General features: G+C 42.6%; 1 protein-coding gene across 3 annotated transcripts in view; it reads left to right on the forward strand.

Moving 5' to 3' along the window:
• Positions 1-20897, forward strand: part of LOC110522349 (protein tyrosine phosphatase non-receptor type 14) — a 123868-nt gene that overhangs the window by 60877 nt on the left and 42094 nt on the right. For all 3 annotated transcript variants that reach the window (XM_036975934.2, XM_036975936.2, XM_036975935.2), the window contains exon 3: positions 2581-2756. In XM_036975934.2, coding sequence (XP_036831829.2) covers positions 2581-2756 — 176 coding nt within the window. The remainder of the gene's footprint in view (positions 1-2580; positions 2757-20897) is intronic.

Here is a 20897-nt window from a genome sequence, read left to right on the forward strand (position 1 = left end):
TTTTTTTTTTTATATAACTAGGCAAGTCAGTTAAGAACACATTCTTATTTTCAATGACGGCCTAGGAACTGTGGGTTAACTGCCTTGTTCAGGGGCAGAACAACAGATTTTCACCTTGTCAGCTCGGGGGATCCAATCTTGCAACCTTACAGTTAACTAGTCCAACGCAATAACGACCTCCCTCTCTCTCGTTGCACTCCACAAGGAGACTGCCTGTTACGCGAATGCAGTAAGCCAAGGTAAGTTGCTAGCTAGCATTAAACTTATCTTATAAAAAACAATCAATCATAATCACTAGTTATCTACACATGGTTGATGATATCATCTAGCGTGTCCTGACTGAGCATACAAGCATACAAGTATCTGACTGAGCGGTGGTAGGCAGAAGCAGGCGCGTAAACATTCAAACAGCACTTTAGTGCGTTTTGCCATTGCCAACAGCTCTTCGTTGTGCGTCAAGCATTGCACTGTTTATGACTTCAAGCCTATCAACTCCCGAGATGAGGCTGGTGTAACTGAAGTGAAATGACTAGCTAGTTAGCGCGCGCTAAGTAGAGGGACGGAAGCTATGCTGTTACACTGGCAATAATAAAGTGCCTATAAGAACATCAAATAGTCAAAGGTTAATGAAAGACAAATGGTATAGAGGGAAATAGTCCTATAATTCCTATAATAACTACAACCTAAAACGTCTTACCTGGGAATATTGAAGACTCATGTTAAAAGAAACCACCATATGTTCTGAGCAAGGAACTGAAACGTTAGCTTTCTTACATAGCACATATTACACTTTTACTTTCTTCTCCAACAACTTTCTTCTTTTGCATTATTTAAACCAAATTGAACATGTTTCATTATTTACTTGAGGCTAAATTGATTTTATTGATGTATTATACTAAGTTAAATTAGTGTTCATTCAGTATTGTTGTAATTGTCATTATTACAAATAAAATCGGTATCTGCTTTTTTGGTCCTCCAATAATCGGTATCGGCATTGAAAAACCATAATCGGTCGACCTCTAGTGGTGACAGCATCATTCTGTGGGAATGTCTTTCAGTTACAGGGAGTCTCGTTATGATCAAGGGAAATAATAAAGTACAGAGAGATCCTTGATGAAAATCTACTCCAGAGCACTCAGGACCTCAGGCTTGGGCGAAAGTTCACCTTCCAACAGGACAACGACCCTAAGCACACAGCCAAAACAATGCAGGAGTGGCTTGAGGACAAGTCTCTGATTGTCCTTGAGTGGCACCGCCAGAGCCCGGACTTGAACCTGATCTAACATATCTGGAGAGACCTGAAAATAGATGTGCAGAGATGCTCCCTATCCAACATGACAGAGCTTGAGAGGATCTGCAGAAAAGAATGGGTGAAACTCCCCAAATACAGCTGTGCCAAGCTTGTATCCTGCCTGGTTGGCCCTTTCCTGATGTATCGTCGGACGGGGCCACAGTGTCTCCCGACCCCTCCTGTCTCAGCCTCCAGTATTTATGCTGCAATAGTTTGTGTCGGGGGGTAGGTACAGTCTATTATATCTGGAGTATTTCTCCTGTCTTATCCGGTATCCTGTGTGAATTTAAGTATGCTCCCTCTACTTCTCTCTCCCTCTCCCTCCCCTTCCGGAGGACCTGAGCCCTGGGACTATGCCTCTGTCTATGACTCTTTGCTGTCCCCAGTCCACCCTGTCGTGCTGCTGCTCCAATTTCAACTTTTCTGCCTGCGGCTATGGATCCCTAACCTGTTCACCGGACGTGCTACCTTGTCCCAGACCTGCTGTTTTTGACTCTCTCACTCTACCGCACCTGCTATCTCTAACTCTGAATGCTCTGCTTTGAAAAGCCAACTGACATTTACTCCTGAGGTGCTGACCTGTTGCACCCTCTACAACCATGGATTATTATTTGACCCTGCTGGTCATCTATGAACATTTGAACATCTTGGCCATGTTCTGTTATAATCTCATCCTGGCACAGCCAGAAGAGGACTGACCACCCCTCAGAGCCTGGTTCCTCTCTAGGTTTCTTCCTAGGGTCCTGCCTTTCTAGGAAATTGTTCCTAGCCACCGTGCTTCTCAATTTTCATTGGTTGCTGTTTGGGGTTTTAGGCTGAGTTTCTGTAAAGCACTTTGTGACATCGCCTGATGTAAAAAGGGCTTTATAAAAACATTTGATTGATTGTAGCGTCATACCCAAGAAGACTCAAGGCTGTAATTGCTGCCAGAGGTGCTTCAACAAAGTACTGAGTAAAGGGTCTGAATACTTACATAAAGGTGATATTTAAGTTGTTTTTTTTTATATACATTTGCTAAAATTTGTAATTACCTGATTTTGTTTTGTCATTATGGGGTATTGTGTGTAGATTGATGAGGAAAAAACGATTGAATACATTTTAGAATAAGGCTGTAACGTAACAAAATGTAGAAAAATAATTTCCCAAATGCACTGTATCTCAAGCAGGACCACCATACCTTTCTCGACATGCTGCTGCTGTCTCTGTGGTAACCCTCTTTCAGATGCAATAATAATATGTATGTCTGTAATGTGTAATCATTACTTTCTTCCTCTGTCTCTCCCCCCCAGACCCATTATTTTGGCCTGTGGTTCCAGGGGAAGGCCCAGCCCCAGTCCCAGCGCTGGGTTGAGCTGGAGAAGCCTCTGAAGAAACAGCTGGATAAGTTTGGCAACGAGCCACTGCTCTTCTTCGGGGTCATGTTCTACGTCCCCAATGTTTCACGCCTTGAGCAGGAGGTCACCAGGTAACACTATGTACTACAGCCTAAACTCTACATCCTACACACTAAACCCTTCACCCCAACGTTTCCTGCCTGAGCAGGTGACCAGGTAACGCTGCAACCGAAACCCATTCTTGCCTTAGCATCTACTGGTAGATATCATAACTTGGAACGTCTTTCCTACCGCTGTCGTTCTTTGCTCCATGCATCAACCAGCTGTTTGAGATCTGTGCGCTCTCTCTGCCTCACAGATTATCTCGGCTATACTGTATGTGTGCAGTGCGCGTGTGATAAATAATCGACATAACGAACAGCTTTGGAATCAATCAGTTTTTAAAAATCAATGATATAGCCTAGATAAAAAAAAATGGCATTATTACAATATTTTTTTCGCTGGTACAAATGGGCCACAGGCGGGGATGATTGACTGGCCCGGATATCGAGCCTTGACACACACAGACAGGGGCATTCCCATGCCATCCCATGGCATTCCCATGCCGTTTATTTTTGGTCAATTGCGCATTACCGTTTGAATAAAATTGTGAACCAAAAACTAACGTGACCAGGTCATTCTTTCACTGGCGTCCTTGAGACCAATTAAAAATGTGTGTCGCACTGCCAAGTCAAACGGTCGCAAATGTGGCTGTTTTGGTCGCAGTATCGAACTCTGGGTCACCAGATGACACTACAGCCTGAACCCTACACACTAAACCCTACACCCTCAACCAAACACTCTACCATGGCTCCATACCATACCCATCCACTGTCCCTGGCCTGTACCTTTTTGTATGTGCTCAATGTGTCCCACCTGGAGTAGGTCACCAGGTAACATACACTACACCCTATACCTTAATACCTTACACTCTACCTCTATCCTCTATCATGGCCCAATACCATACGGATTATCTGTCCCTGTTCCAAGGCCTCACATGCCTCATGACAGGCCACAGGACAGTACCATACCACACCCTCTATTAGATGGTGTTGTATCACACCCTAGACACTGGTTAAGTAGTGTTATTGTGATGTGTTTCCTCTATAACCCAGGCTTGTTGTTGAGCCTGCTTCAGAGGACTGACTGTTAGTTTGGAGTGGCAGGGCAGGCAGTGGGTATCATAACAATGTCTAGACAGACAGAGAGAGAATGCTTATTAAAACAGGCCTCAGATCCTAGTTATAGGAACACATACTGACACACACACCACACATTCCTCCCTCTGTTTACTACGAGACATGAAACCGCAACCTAATTTGTCTAGCGTATTGTCTGCTGCAGTAGCAAGTGGTTTGCTCCCTATTTGAGAGAAAAATTTTTTCTCTGTGAGTGGTTTCATTGAATCTTATGCTACAGAGGCATAGCAGAAGATCAACCATTTCACTAACGGCTTTAGAATCGGCCTGGGGGCATTATGAAATGACATTCGATGTGTGTGGCTCTGGATGAGCAGATTGAGCTTGTCTAGATTTAGGTACAGTACAGTAGCTGCCTGGCTCTTTGAAGAGTTGGACTGGAAACTACACCAAATTCCTGTATATGTAAAAAGCTGCATGGCTTTTTAAAGATGTTCTGTTGAGCTCTCTAAAGCCAGGCCTGGAGGTTAACTGGCAGGGGGCAGACAGACTTGTGATGTCGGTGAAATGTGTCCCTCTGATGTTGCCGTAGTGGGCTTGACCTCTGTGTAGAATTTCTCGGGGTCAGATACAGATGGGTCTATATCACCACAGGACATTTTCAACTTACCATCAAAACATCAAGAGGTGTGTGTAGGGAAGGTAGGGAGGGGGGATTGTGTGTGTGTGTGTGTGTGTGTGTGAGAATCTTGTCCAAAGCAACTTCAGCTAAGAAAAACAGTGTCAGACAGTGGTGGAAGTGGACACCAGCACTTGAGATTGAGGGGTTTGTGTGTGTGTGAGAGAGAGAGGTGGGGTTTGTTGATTATCTATTTCACTTGCTTTGGCAATGTAAACATGTTTCCCATGCCAATAAATATCATTGAATTGAAAGAGAGAGAAAGAGACGGAGAAGGAGTGTTTGTGTGTGTGAACGACCTGAGAGACAAGGCAAGAAGGGACTTCTATGCCATCAAAAGGAACATAAAATTTGACATAACAATTAGGTTCTGGCAAAAAATACTTGAATAAGTTATAGAACCCATTTCCCTTTATGCTTATGATGTCTAGGGTCTGCTCACCAACCAAGAATTCACAAAATGGGACAAACACCAAATTGAGACTCTGCATGAAAAATTCTGCAAAAATATCCTCAGTGTACAACGTAAAACACCAAATAACCCCACAGCCCCAGGACAGCAACACAATTAGACCCAACAAAATAATGAGAAAACAAAAAGGGAATAACTTGACACATTGGAAATAATTTACAGAAAACCCAGAGCAAACTAGACTAATATTTGGCCCTAAACAGAGAGTACCAGTGGCAGAATACCTGACCACTGTGACTGAGCCAAAATTAAGGAAATATTTTTACTATGTACAGACTCAGTGAGCATAGCCTTGCTATTGAGAAAGGCAGCTGAAGGCAGACCTGGTTCTCAAGAGACGACAGGCTATGTGCACACTGCCCACAAAATGAGGTGGAAACTGAGCTGCACTTCCTAACCTCCTACCAAATGTATGACCATATTAGAGAGACATATTTCCCTCAGATTACACAAACACACAAAGAATTTGAAAACAAGTCCAAAAACCTGGAATTAAAATAGATTTTTGGGAGGTTTGATTTACACAACATGACTACCACTTTTAAAGATGCAAAATATTTTTTATTGTAAAAACAAACAAGAAATAAGACAAGAAAAACTGAAAACTTTAGCGTGCATAACTATTCACCTCCCCAAAGTCAATACTTTGTAGAGACACCTTTTGCAGCAATTACAGCTGCAAGTCTCTTGGGGTATGTCTCTATAAGCTTGGCACATCTAGCCACTGGGATTTTAGCCCATTCTTCAAGACAAAACTGCTCCTACTCCTTCAAGTTGGATGGGTTCCGCTGGTGTACAGCAATCTTTGAATCATACCACTGATTCTCAATTGGATTGAGGTCTGGGCTTTGACTAGGCCATTCCAAAACATTTAAATGTTTCCCCTTAAACCACTCGAGTGTTGATTTAGCAGTATGCTTAGGGTCATTGTCCTGCTGGAAGGTGAACCTCTGTCCCAGTCTCAAATCTCTGGAAGACTGAATCAGGTTTCCCTCAAGGATTTCCCTGTATTTAGCGCGATCCTTCATTTGTTCAATTCTGACCAGTTTCCCAGTCCCTGCCGATGAAAAACATCCCCACAGTGAATGAAGCATGGTGGTGGCAGCATCATGCTGTGGGAAACTGGCCAGCATCCCAGAGTCGCCTCTTCACTGTTGACGTTGAGACTGGTGTTTTGCGGGTACTATTTAATGAGGCTGCCAGTTGTGGACTTGTTTCTCAAACTAGACACTCTAATGTACTTGTCCTCTTGCTCAGTTGTGCACCGGAGCCTCACACTCCTCTTTCTATTCTGGTTTGTGCTGTTCTTTGAAGGGAGTAGTACATAGCGTTGTACAAGATCTTCAGTTTCTTGGCAATTTCTCGCATGGAATAGCCTTCATTTCTCAGAACAAGAATAGACGGATGAGTTTCAGAAGAAAGGTCTTTGTTTCTAGTCATTTTGAGCCTGTAATCGAACCCACAAATGCTGATGCTTCAGATACTCAACTAGTCTAAAGAAGGCCAGTTTTATTGCTTCTTTAATCAGAACAATAGTTGTCAGCTGTGCTAACATATTTGCAAAAGGGTTTTCTAATGATCAGTTGACTTTTAAAATTATGAACTTGGATTAGCGAACACAAAATGCAATTGGAACACAGGAGTGATGGTTGCTGATAATGGGCCTCTGTACGCCTATGTAGATATTCCATAAAAAATCTGCCGTTTCCAGCTACAATAGTCATTTACAACATTAACAATGTCTACACTGTATTTCTGATCAATTTTATGTTATATTAATGGACCACAAAATTGCTTTTCTTTCAAAAACAAGGACATTTCTAAGTGACGCCAAACTTTTGAACGGTAGTGTATATAAGTCACAAGGACTTATACAGGACCCACTACATCAAAACCTTTACTCCAAATCAAAATTCCAAAGTGTATAGCAAACCAAAACCTGCAGAAGAAACATAGCAGAAACCTGGAAATACCATCTAACCCAAAACTGAGTGAGTAATATTCAGTCTGAAGCTACTTCTGAAGCCAAAAATGAAAAGACAATAATCTTTAGATATTTTGTTATATATAATGACTTGATGCTAATTGTAGGCTACTAAGCTACAAAGCTTGCTAGGACAGCACAGACGTCCCGGCTGCAACTTCAATTTGCTCTGAGGTGTGAAGTGAGAGGTGTGAAACCCTTGAACCCAACAAAGGCAGCAGAGCATCACAGCCTCCCCCACCCAAATGCAGAGGCCTCTGATGCCCTCTGCTCCATACCTTCCTCCCTTACAGAGGTCATCACAGTACAGTAGATATAAAAAAAGAACACTGCATGGAATAAGTGTAAAAAGAAGCTCCTCAAGGACAATTCAGAGACACTATTTGCTGATTGTTAGAAAGAGGGGAAAATATGCAGCTTAATTTTCCACCCCTTCCCCTGGCATGGCACAGTGCTAAAAGAGCACACTACCCCTCTGTCAAGAGAGAGGTGTTAGGTTCTGAACAAACAGAGTAAAATCTATGAAAAGCTCAGTCACACAAATACATCTGTATACCTTCCAACTAGGCAGTCATCTCCTTGCATGTCTAAGATAGACACTCCTTCTCTGTTGTTAGGTTCATCTTACTGGTATTGTCATGGCCCTGCCTAAGTATAGGACCCTCATGGGTTTATATATGTGTGTGTGTGTGTGGCCCCCCTCAGAGCAGTGTCTTCTCTCTTTAACTGTTGACCTTATCTCGAGTTGAGTTCCACGTCCCACATGGTCCTAGATCCTCAGCAACTGACCTGCCTTATCAGGAACTGAAACTAGACTGTTGCTCTTTGCCTCCTTCCAAATATTAAATTTGAACAGAATATTAACTTTCTACACTTCCCCTTGTCTCACTCAGTAACTTTGCATACAGCAAGTTCCTATTCACCCTTCATTGACTCCAACATATAAATTTCTTATACATGTAAAGTACTCAATAAATTCTGAACATGAATATATTTTAAGCTATAATCCAACAGATTCTACAGATTTCCATGGTGGAAACTCAGAATACTAGACATTGAGGACCATGAAACTGAAACAACCTCTGCCAACGTGTACAAGGCTTGAACAGGGATGGTGCATGGCAAACTCAAACAGTTTCAGCAGGACTTTTATGGGATCAAAGAGAGAGCGCAGCAGGAGAAGCTCACTCTTGGTGACGACTCCCCCATCCTGAGCGAGTCTAATCACACCCCCACTGCAAATTGCCCCGCAGACGTGCAGCCCCAAAAGGAGAATCAACCTATAGCACTGAACAGACCCACTACTGCACTGCTCCTCTATTGTTGAGAGATAAATCCACAGAACTGGAGAGAGAGATGGTGGAGCTCAGAGAGCTAGTCCACACACCCCAGACAGTACAGACTAGGGTTGAATAGCAGGAACCGGTTTACTGAGATTTACAGAAATTTCCCACCCAAACCCACTCCCATTTCCCATGATAAATAACTGTGGGAATCCAGTAAATTCTAATAAATTATTTATATGAACGGCATGACATGAAATGTAACTGCTAAATGATATGTGATGTCTAAATCTGGCCTCTCTACAGCCTACTCTCTGCTTTCTGCGTGATCAATCATCAACGCTCAGAGTGGGGACAGACAGCCCATCTCAGTGTGGAATGCAGTTCACAATGCATGTAGACATATCATCTCATCATGGGAACTTTTTGTCTTGTAACAGGTAGACCTACATTTGCTGCAGCACAGCCTATGCTACATTAATATAATGACTGAATGTGCATCTAATTTACCCATATCCATCTGGCTTTCCATCTAATTTACACATATCCATCTGGCTTTCCATCTAATTTACACATCTCCATCTGGCTTTTGGGGGTAACCTTATTTTTTAATTGTAAAGATGAACTAACGTGACCAGGTCATTTTTGTAAAGATAACATCTTTTTAAATTGAAGCTGCAGAGTTTTAAAACAGCCTATCACTCTAATGTCTTGCTTTAAATCCAGCCGCCCAGTTTAAATTAGTGCATACGTGAGCACTCTCTCCCAGTCATTCTCTCTCTCCATCAATTCCATTCAGATTGCATCTAAAATAGAATTACAAAATAGATTACAAAAACACCCATCAATGGAGGAGAGGGTCCTCCATCACACCACCGTTCTTCACCGGATTGGGTCTGCCAAGGATCAGATGATGGAGAGGATCGACCGATGGGAGAGGGCCCCCTCCACCAGCACCACCTACCCCTGCTTCAGCATCCGGCTCCGGGGCCTTGCATCTGGCGCTCCCCAGGGAGTATGATGGGACGGCGGCTGGGTGTCAGGGGTTTCTCCTCCAACTGGAAATATACCTAGCTACCGTCCGTCCGACTCCCTCAGGGGAGGAGAGCGTGAGCGTCCTCATCTCCTGTCTGACGGGGCGAGCCCTGAAGTGGGCAAATGCAGTGTGGAATGGCCCAGACTTGGCGAGGGATCACTACCCAGAGTTTACCCGCCGCTTCCGGGCCGTGTTCGATCACCCACCGGAGGGCAGAGCGGCGGGTGAACGGCTGTTCCACCTGCGACAGGAGACGAGGAGCGGGCAGGACTTTGCCCTGGAGTTCCGGGACCTTGGCCGCAGGAGCGGGGTGTAACGACAGGACTTTGCCCTGGAGTTCCGGGACCTTGGCCGCAGGAGCGGGATGTAACGACAGGACTTTGCCCTGGAGTTCCGGGACCTTGGCCGCAGGAGCGGGGTGTAACGACAAGACTTTGCCCTGGAGTTCCGGGACCTTGGCCGCAGGAGCGGGGTGTAACGACAGGACTTTGATGGACTTAATGTTCTTAATGTTTTGTACACTCAGTGTATTTATATGCTTTTGAAAGACTCTTCCAGTTTTAGCGGGAAATACCTGTGCTATCCTGGTGCATGAGTACAGGACATTACAAGCCTGCTTCCTACCATTCTGCGACAGATGCTGGGGGCTGATGTTGTTGTAGTCCATGTGGGCTCTAACTACATTTGGATGGCTAGCTCGGAACTGCTGTAAATGGATTGTAAAAAACTGATACTATCGCTGAAAGTTTTCAGGCCCTGTTCCATTGTTGGGCCACAGCTGTGAAAGATTCAGCAGGCTACTGGCATTACTGTAAGATTACTGTAGCTCTGTTGGTAAAACTTTTATATATAACTTTCTGGAAACAGTAGATGCTCTACAGGAATGACAGAGTCCATCCAAATCATCTTGGCTCCTGGACTCTGTCCACGCATTTCAAGGCTGCGTTGAGACAATGATTTATCATCAATGACCCAAGCCCTGCTCAGATAATCCCTACCATTGTGTGACTGAGTTGTCGTAGTGCTGCAGCAAATGTACATTGTCCCAGGAGCGTTTGAAGTCATATTGTAAGTAACCTAATTTATGTCACTAACTCCCCTGAATGCCTCTGTCGATCCTATATCAATTGTATGTAGTAATCATGCATCTACGGTGTGGCCTAGTACGAAGTTTGCTGTGTGCAGCTTACCCCTGCACGATCATAAATATCAGTGTGTGTACTTCCGATAAGCAGTTCAGTATAGCAATGAAAATGAACAAGCATCCCAGAAAAGTGCAAAAAATAGCCCACCTTAACATATGTCACCTAAGAAACAAGGTTCATGAGATCGATAACGTGCTAATAACAGATGACATTCAAATACTGACTATCTCTGAAACACACTTAGATAACACCTGTGATGATATACTGGTAGCAATACATGGTTATAACATCTGCAGAAAATATAGAAATGCCAACAGGGATGGTGTTGCGGTCTATATTCAGAGCTACATTGCAGTAAAGCTTAGAGGGGATCTCATGTTAAATACTGTTGAAGTAATATGGCTACAGGTTCACTTGCCCTACCTAAAGCCCATTCTGGTCAGTATCTGGATAATGTGTGAAATGCTTGATAATGTATGTGATATCACCAGAGAGGTATATTTTCTGGGTGACCTAAATATTGACTGGCTTTCATCAAGCTGCCCACTCAAGGAAAAGCTCCGAACTGTAACCAGTGCCTCAAACCTGCTTCAGGTTATCAGTCAACCTGCCAGAGTATTTACAAACAGCACAGGTATGAAATCATCCACATGTATTGTTCACTTCTTTACTAATGCTGCAGAAATCTGCTTTAAAGCAGTATCCAAAGGCATTGGATGTAGTGATCACAATATGGTAGCCATATCTAGGGAAACCATAGTTCCAAAGGCTGGACCTAATATTGTGTAAAAGAGGTCCTACACAAGGTTTTGTAGTGATTCATGTGTTGATGATGTAAATCATATTTGCTGTTCTGTGGTCTGTAATGAGGAGCAACCAGATGCTGTACTTGACACATTTCTGAAATTTCTTACTCCAGTTACTTATAAGCATTCAGAAAATGACTGTAAAAACTGTTATATCCCCGTGGATTGATTGACACATTTTATGGTTGCGAGGGATGTGGCTAAAGGAATGGCAAACCTGGCTGCATAACTGATTTGCAAACCTACTGCATATTGAGAAATCATGTGACTAAACAGAACAAAAAGAAGAAGAAACTACAGTGGTTGCTCCGCTAAATGTTTTGTGATTATGCTGCGGGACATTTGTGGCTTAGTACGGTACCCTGCGTCATCTCTTCATTGCTCCAGACCACCACAAGGGGGAGTTGGATCACTGATTATGCTTTTGGGTCCTACTGTGTCTCTAACTGACATTGAATGGGTGACATAAACCAAAATAGAAACTGATAATTGTGCAAGACTTCAGTATTACTTACTAAAACTGCTGTTACACTAAGGTTTTTTATTATTTTATATCTTACTGTAGTACTGTAGGCCACTCCCAACCGGTCACTGAGTGGCGCAATGGTTGCTACAGATGCTGGTTCAATACCCATGCTGCCCTCGACTGGGAGACCCATGAGATGATTCTAGGTTTTTGGTTTCTCACCCTCTAAAAACAAAAACAAATCATTCTAAATATCAAACTGGCTTTATTTACAAATTAGTAACAATGTCTTACCCCATGTTCAAGAATGGTATTTTTATCACAAATTTTACCTTATTTGAAAACAAAATCATCTCCAAAATATTGTTATTTTTTAAACAAAGCGATTATTATTATTATTATTAATTTAGAATGATATAAAAGCCCGTTGGATATTCTCACAGATATATTATTAACCCTGTTATTAGCAGGACAATATATATTGGTTATATTGTACATGGCTTCCGAGTGGCGCACAATGGGATTGCCTTGCCGTTCTCCAGCTGTATCCACTGAAAGTGCGTGAGGTTCAAGGCACGAGGGCAGGGGGCACGGGATGGACCGCAGAGCCGCGCACAGAAGACCGACCTAGCCCATGGGGAAGGGAGAGGGAGAAAGGGGGAGGAGCATTGCTGGCAACACTAAGGGGCATTGCACTAATAATGGAGCTGACTAGGGAAACGTTCCCGCTGTTCTGTTCTTAGTGCCAGACTGCACGTTCAAACTAAAACAATGTAACTAATACATGGTGGTCAAAGTAGCACTAATTAGCATTATTGGTACCAGAGGTTCACGCTTAAATAACATGCCATAGAATTCTGCGGCACCATGCTAGCTGCGCCGCAGTACACTGCAACTTTTAAAGGTCGAACCACTGTACACTATGAAATGAAGATAAATTATATCAAGAATGATATTAAATGCTTTAGGGCACCTTAAATAACATTTTGGCCAAAAAGGCAAACTCAGCTCTATCATTCATTGAATCAGTTTGCTCATTCCTCACAAAACCCACTGATATTGCCAACTGTAATTTGAATTCAGTAAAATGAGTGTGGAAGAAATGATTGTTGTCTATCAACAATGACAAGCCACAAGGGTCTGACAACTTGGATGGAAAATGACTGAGAATGATAGTGGACGATATTGCCTCTCCTATTTGCCATCTCTTCAATGGCGGGGCGGCAGGGTAGCCAAGTTCAAATCCCTGAGCTGACAAGGTACAAATCTGTTGTTCTGCCCCTGAACAGGCAGTCAACCCACTGTTCCTAGGCCGTCATTGAAAATTAGAATTTGTTCTTAACTGACTTGCCTAGTTAAATAAAGATAAAATACAAAAATCTAAGCCTACAGTAAAATGTGTTCCCTCAGGCCTAGAGGGAAGCAAATAGCCAGCCAATCAGCCTGTTACCAACCATTACTAAATCTTTGGGAAAAAATCTGTTTGACCAGATACAATGCTATTTTACAATGCTATTTTAACAACAGATTTTCAGCATGCTTATAGGGAAGGTCAATCAACATGGACGGTGCTTACACAAATGACTGATGATTGGCTGAGAGAAATTGATAAAAAAAGACTGGGAGCTGTTTTGTTAGACTTCAGTCTTTAGACTTTATCGATCATAATATGCTGCTGGAAAAACCTTATATGTTATGGCTTTATACCCCCTGCTATATTGTGGATTGAGAGTTACCTGTCTAACAGAACACAGAGGATGTTCGTTAATGGTAGCCTCTCCAACATAATCCAGGTAGAATCAGGCATTCCCCAGGGCAGCCCCTTACTATTTTCAATGTTTACTTATGTCATCCCACTGGCTCTGAGTAAAGCCAGTGTGTCTGTACACGTCAGCTACTACAGCAAGTTAAATCACTGCAACATTTAACAAAGAGCTGCAGTCCAGGGTTACTCCAAGCAGTTTAGTCACCTCGACTTTCTCAATTTCCATATTATTCATTACAAGATTTAGTTGAGGTTTAGGGTTTAGTAAATGATTTGTCCCAAATACAATGCTTTATAGTTTTGTTATTTCTTGCCACCTATTCTGAAACTGACTGCAGCTCTTTGTTATGTGTCGCAGTGATCTCACTCGCTGTAGCAGCTGACGTAGTGCTGAGACCACTGTTATGGTCAAAACATATTGATACAACAGTAGCTAAGCTGGGGAGAATGTCTATAATAAAGCGCAGCTCTGCTTTCTTAACAACAATATGAACAAAGCAGGTCCTGCAGGCCCTAGTTTTGTCGCACCTGGAATACTGCACAGTCATGTGGTCAGGTGCCACATAGAGGGACAGGGCAGCATGGCTGGCCCTTAAATGTACATGTAGAGCTAACATTAATAATATGCATGTCACTCTCTCATGGTTCAAAGTATAGGAGAGAAGTGTTGACATGCTGAATGTACTGAGCTGTCTGTTTAAACTACTAGCACACAGCTCGGACATCCATGCATACCCCACAAGACATGTCCCCAAGTCCAGAACAGGACTATGAGAGGCACACTGTACTACATAGAGACATAGCTACATGGAACTATATTAGAGGTCGACCGATTATGGTTTTTCAACTCCGATGCCGATTATTGGAGGACCAAAAAAATTAATTGATTGATTTTTATATACACTGCTCAAAAAAATAAAGGGAACACTTAAACAACGCAATGTAACTCCAAGTCAATCACACTTCTGTGAAATCAAACTGTCCACTTAGGAAGCAACACTGATTGACAATAAATTTCACATGCTGTTGTGCAAATGGAATAGACAACAGGTGGAAATTATAGGCAATTAGCAAGACACCCCCAATAAAGGAGTGGTTCTGCAGGTGGTGACCACAGACCACTTCTCAGTTCTTATGCTTCCTGGCTGATGTTTTGGTCACTTTTGAATGCTGACGGTGCTTTCACTCTAGTGGTAGCATGAGACGGAGTCTACAACCCACACAAGTGGCTCAGGTAGTGCAGCTCATCCAGGATGATACATCAATGCGAGCTGTGGCAAGAAGGTTTGCTGTGTCTGTCAGCGTAGTGTCCAGAGCATGGAGGCGCAACCAGGAGACAGGCCAGTACATCAGGAGACGTGGAGGAGGCCGTAGGAGGGCAACAACCCAGCAGCAGGACCGCTACCTCCGCCTTTGTGCAAGCCAGCAGGCCACAAATGTGCATGTGTCTGTTCAAACGGTCAGAAACAGACTCCATGAGGGTGGTATGAGGGCCCGACGTCCACAGGTGGGGGTTGTGCTTACAGCCCAACACCGTGCAGGACGTTTGGCATTTGCCTGAGAACACCAAGATTGGCAAATTCGCCACTGGTGCCCTGTGCTCTTCATAGATGAAAGCAGGTTCACACTGAGCACATATGACAGACGTGACAGTCTGGAGGCGCCGTGGAGAACGTTCTGCTGCCTGCAACATCCTCCAGCATGACTGGTTTGGCGGGTGGGTCAGTCATGGTGTGGGGTGGCATTTCTTTGGGGGGGCCGCACAGCCCTCCATGTGCTCGCCAGAGGTAGCCTGACTGCCATTAGGTACCGAGATGAGATACTCAGACCCCTTGTGAGACCATATGCTGGTGCGGTTGGCCCTGGGTTCCTCCTAATGCAAGACAATGCTAGACCTCATGTGGCTGGAGTGTGTCAGCAGTTCCTGCAAGAGGAAGGCATTGATGCTATGGACTGGCCCGCCCGTTCCCCAGACCTGAATCCAATTGAGCACATCTGGGACATCATGTCTCGCTCCATCCACCAACGTTGCACCACAGACTGTCCAGGAGTTGGCGGATGCTTTAGTCCAGGTCTGGGAGGAGATCCCTCAGGCCACCTCATCAGGAGCATGCCCAGGCATTGTAGGGAGGTCATACAGGCACGTGGAGGCCACACACACTACTGAGCCTCATTTTGACTTGTTTTAAGGACATTACATCAAAGTTGGATCAGCATGTAGTGTGATTTTCCACTTTAATTTTGAGTGTGACTCCAAGTCCAGACCTCTATGGGTTGATAAATTTGATTTCCATTGATAATTTTTGTGTGATTTTGTTGTCAGCACATTCAACTGTGTAAAGAAAAAAGTATTTAATAAGAATATTTCATTCATTCAGATCTAGGTTGTGTTATTTTAGTGTTCCCTTTATTTTTTTGAGCAGTGTATATATAATGACAATTGCAACAATACTGAATGAACAATGAACACTTATTTTAACTTAATATAATACATAAATAAAATATATTTAGTCTCAAATAAATAATGAAACATGCTCAATTTGGTTTAAATAATGCAAAAACACAGTGTTGGAGAAGAAAGTAAAAGTGCAATATGTGCCAGGGAAAAAGCATTTAAGTTCCTTGCTCAGAACATGAGAACATTTGAAAGCTGGTGGTTCAATATTCCCAGTTAAGAGGTTTTAGATTGTAGTTTATTATAGGAATTATGACACGTTGACTATTTCTCTCTATACCATTTGTATTTCATATACCTTTGACTATTGGATGTTCTAATAGGCACTTTAGTATTGCCAGCCTAATCTCAGGAGTTGATAGGCGTGAAGTCATAAACAGCGTGTGAATCAAGCATTGCTAAGAGCTGCTGGCAAACTCAGTAAATTTTGAATGAATGCTTACGAGCCTGCTGCCGCCTACCAACACTCAGTCAGACTGCTCTATCAAATCATAGACTTAATTATAATATAATAAATACAGAAATACGAGCCTTTAGTCACAAATATGGTCAAATCCGGAACTATCATTTAGAAAACAAAACATTTATTCCTTCAGTTAAATACGGAACCGTTCCGTATTTTATCGAAAGAGTGGAACCCAAATTCTAAATATTCCTGTTACATTGCACAATCTTTAATGTTATTTCATAATTATGTAAAATTCTGGCAAATTAGTTAGCAACGAGCCAGGAGGCCCAAACCATTGCATATACGCTGACTCTGCATGCAATGAACGCAAGAGAAGTGACACAGTTTCCCTAGTAAATATTGCCTGCTAACATGAATTTCTTTTAACTAAATATGCATGTTTTTTTTTTAAATACTTCTGTGTATTGATTTTAAGAAAGGCATTGATGTTTATGGTTAGGTACATTTGTGCAACGATTGTGCTTTTTTCGCGAATGCGCTTTTGTTAAATCATCACCTGTTTGGCGAAGTAGGCTGTGATTTGTTGATAAATTAACAGGCACCACATTGATTATATGCCACGCAGGTCAAGCTAGTTAACCTAGTAATATCATTATACATGTGTAGTTAACTAGTGATTATGTGAAGATTGATTGTTTTTTATAAGAAGGTTAATGCTAGCTAGCAACTTACCTTGGCTCCTTGCTGCACTCTCGTAACAGGTGGTCAGCCTGCTACGCAGTTTCCTCAAGGAATGCAATGTAATCGGCCATAATCGGCGTCCAAATATGACGATTACCGATTGTTACCATGCCGATTAATCGGTCGGCCTCTAAACTCTATTCCACATCAAGTAACTTACGCAAGCAGTAAAATCTGATTTTTTAAAAACGGATAAAAATACACTTTATGGAACAGCGAGGACTGTGAAGAGACACACACATAGGTGCAAACACACATATAACATCCACACTATACACACATGTACACCTGGATTGTGTGTTGTAGTGGCCTGAGGGCACACACTTAATGTCTTGTGAAATATTTTGTCAAATTTATTTTAATGTAAAAAAAAAAATATTGTAATGTATTATACTGCCTTAATTTTTGCTGGACCCCAGGAAGAGTAGCTGCTACCTTGGGAAGCATGGTGATGGCTGTATCATGTTATGGGTATGCTTGTCATCAGCAAGGACTGGGGGATATAAATATACGAAATACAGCTATAAGCACAGGCAAAATCCTAGAAGGAAAACTTGGTTCAGTCTGCTTTCCAACAGACACTGGGCGACCAATTCACCTTTCAGTAGGACAATAACCTAAAACACTAGCTGAAGCCTACACTGGAGTTTCTTACCAAGATGATTGAATGTTCCTGATTGGCCTAGTTACAGTTTAGACTTAAATCGGCTTGAAAATCATCTATGGCTTGACTTGAAAATGGCTGTATGGCAATGATCAACAATCAACTTGACAGAGCTTGAAGAATTTTCTAAAGAATAATGGACAAATGTTGTACAGTCCAGGTGTGGAAAGCTGTTAGACTTACCCAGAAAGACTCACAGCTGTAATCACTACCAAAGGTGATTCTAACATGTATTGACTCAGGGGTGTGAATACTTGTAAATTAGAAATGTATGTATTTAATTTCCAATACAAAAACTTCTAAAAACATGTTTTCACTTTGTTATTATGTGGTATTGTGTGTAGATGGGTGAGAGAGAAAAACATATTTAATCGATTTTGAATTCAGGCTGTAACACAACAACATGAGGAATACGTCAAGGGGTGTGAATACTTTCTGAAGCTGCTGTATTTGACTATTTTCTCTTTCATATTTCAAATTTTTGCATATTGTTAAAACACTGCATATTGGCATTGTGTGAGTGTTATGTTTAATGTTCATTGCTGATTGTTGATTTCACTTTTGTTTATTAGCTATTCCACTTGCTTTGGCAATGTAAACATGTTTCCCATGCCAATAAATCCCTTTGAATTGAATTGAGAGAGGGAGAGAGAGAGCGAGGTAGAGAGAGTGGGAGAAAGAGAGAGGGAGTGTGAGCTAGCTGTGAAAAGGGCATGCAGGGGTCAGGGTGTAGACAGGGCAGCAGTGTCTGCCATCTCAGATTCACACACACACACACACACACACCCTACGTTCCCACCGTGAGTCTGATAGCACTGAGCTGCTGAATTTGCGGCTGCTGCTTGACTGGATGTGGGAAAGGTTGTTCGTAAGTGAGAGTGTGCTGTTTGACATGGGAGTCAGGCGTATATACAGTTGAAGTCGGAAGTTTACATACACCTTAGGCAAATACATTTAAACTCAGTTCTTCACAATTTCTTTTACTACAATCCTAGTAAAAATTCCCTGTCTTAGGTCAGTTAGGGTTACCACTTTATTTTAAGAATGTGGAATATCAGAATAATAGTAGCAAGAATCATTTATTTCAGCTTTTATTTCTTTCATCACATTCCCAGTAGGTCGGAAGTTTACATACACTCATTTAATATTTGATTGGCATTGCCTTTAAATTGTTTAACTTGGGTCAAATGTTTCAGGTAGCTTTCCACAAGCTTCCCACAATAAGTTGGGTGAATTTTGGCCGATTCCTCCTGACAGAGCTGGTGTAACTGAGTCAGGTTTGTAGGCCTCCTTGCTCGCACACACTTTTTAAGTTCTGCCCACAAATCTTCTATGGGATTGAGGTCAGGGCTTTGTTATGGCCACTCCAATTCCTTGACTTTGTTGTCCTTAAGCCATTTTGCCACAACTTTGGAAGTATGCTTGGGGTCATTGTCCATTTGGAAGACCCATTTGCGACCAAGCTTTAACTTCCTGACTGATGTCTTGAGATGTTGCTTCAATATATCCACATCATTTTCCTCCCTTATGATGCCATCTATTTTGTGAAGTGCACCAGTCCCTCCTGCCGCAAAGCATCCCCACAACATGATGCTGCCACCCCTGTGCTTCACGGTTGGAATGGTGTTCTCAGGCTTGCAAGCCGCTTCCTTTTTCTTCCAAACATAATGATGGTCATTATGGCCAAACAGTTCTATTTCTGTTTTATCAGACCAGAGGAGATTTCTCCAAAAAGTACAATCTTTGTCCCCATGTGCAGTTGAAAACCTTAGTCTGGCCTTTTTATGACGGTTTTGGCTTCTTACTTGCTGAGCGCCCTTAAGTGGTTATGTCGATATGGGACTCGTTTTACTGTGGATATAGATACTTTTGTACCTGTTTCCTCCAGCATCTTCACAAGGTCCTTTGCTGTTGTTCTGGGATTGATTTGCACTTTTCGCACCAAAGTATGTTCATCTCTAGGAGACAGAATGTGTCTCCTTCCTGAGCGGTAAGACGGCTGCGTGGTCCCATGGTGTTTATACTTACTATTGTTTGTACAGATTAACGCGGTACCTTCAAGCATATGGAAATTGCTCCTAAGGATGAACCAGACTTGTGGAGGTCTACAATTTTTTTTTGAGGTCTTGGTTGGTTTCTTTTGATTTCCCCATGATGTCAAGCAAAGAGGCAGTGAGTTTGAAGGTAGGCCTTGAAGTACATCCACAGGTACACCTCTAATTGACTCAAATGATGTCAGTTAGCCTATCAGAAGCTTCTAAAGCCTTGACATCATTTCCTGGAATTGTCCAAGCTGTTTAAAGGCACAGTCAACTTAGTGTAAACTTCTGACTTCAACTGTATGTATGTGTGTGAGTGAGTGTGTGTGTGTGTTCACAGCAATCATTCTATGAAATCACTTCAGTGTATTTACATGTAGTTAGGGGTTGAGCAGTGGACAGGACTGAACATGCTACACATACTCTAGTATTATAGTATGAAATACCTCGTCAACAGTTCAATTCAAAGGGCTTTATTGGTATGGGAATCAAGTGAAATAGATAATACACTAAAGTGAAATAAATCATCAAAAATGAACAGTAAACAGTAAACATTACACAGTTTCAAAGGAATAGACATAATATAATATTAGTGCTATGTACATTGTTATAATGGCGTGCAAATAGTTAAAGTTCTCTCTCTCTGGTGTGTGGTTAGGAGTCCATGTGGAATGTTGGCACAGCCGTAGGAGGAGAGGAGGGAGTGGAGGAGGGAGGAGGACCACACATTCCTCCCAGCAGAAGTGCTAGGCAGGGGTTGGGGAGTCGGGTTGAGGTGGGGGGCCGTGGTAAATGTCTCCCTGACACACACACACCCTCTCGCTCGTCTCCAAGAATCTGTTCAGTAAAGCCAGACGATCAATTCACTTTCTTTAACAGCCTTCAGCAGCATCATTTGTAACTCCTCACCCCTTCCTTCTACTGTCATTATAATGCGTAGAACAGGTATGAGTGCCTTAGCAGCCAGCGGGGTCCTCCTGGCATCAGTCTGCTGCTCCAGGTACAAGTTGCCCTTGGCACAGATCCAAGATCAGTTTACCTTAGCCCAATCCTAACATTAACCATTAGGGAGGGGGTACACAAACTAACCTTAGATCAGTGCCCTGGGGCAACTTTATACAACTTTTAATCTGTTAGAAAGGCTTACAGA

This window comes from Oncorhynchus mykiss, chromosome 4 (assembly GCF_057628025.1).
Source record: "Oncorhynchus mykiss isolate SJ-2025 chromosome 4, ASM5762802v1, whole genome shotgun sequence".
NCBI classification, from domain to species: domain Eukaryota; kingdom Metazoa; phylum Chordata; class Actinopteri; order Salmoniformes; family Salmonidae; genus Oncorhynchus; species Oncorhynchus mykiss.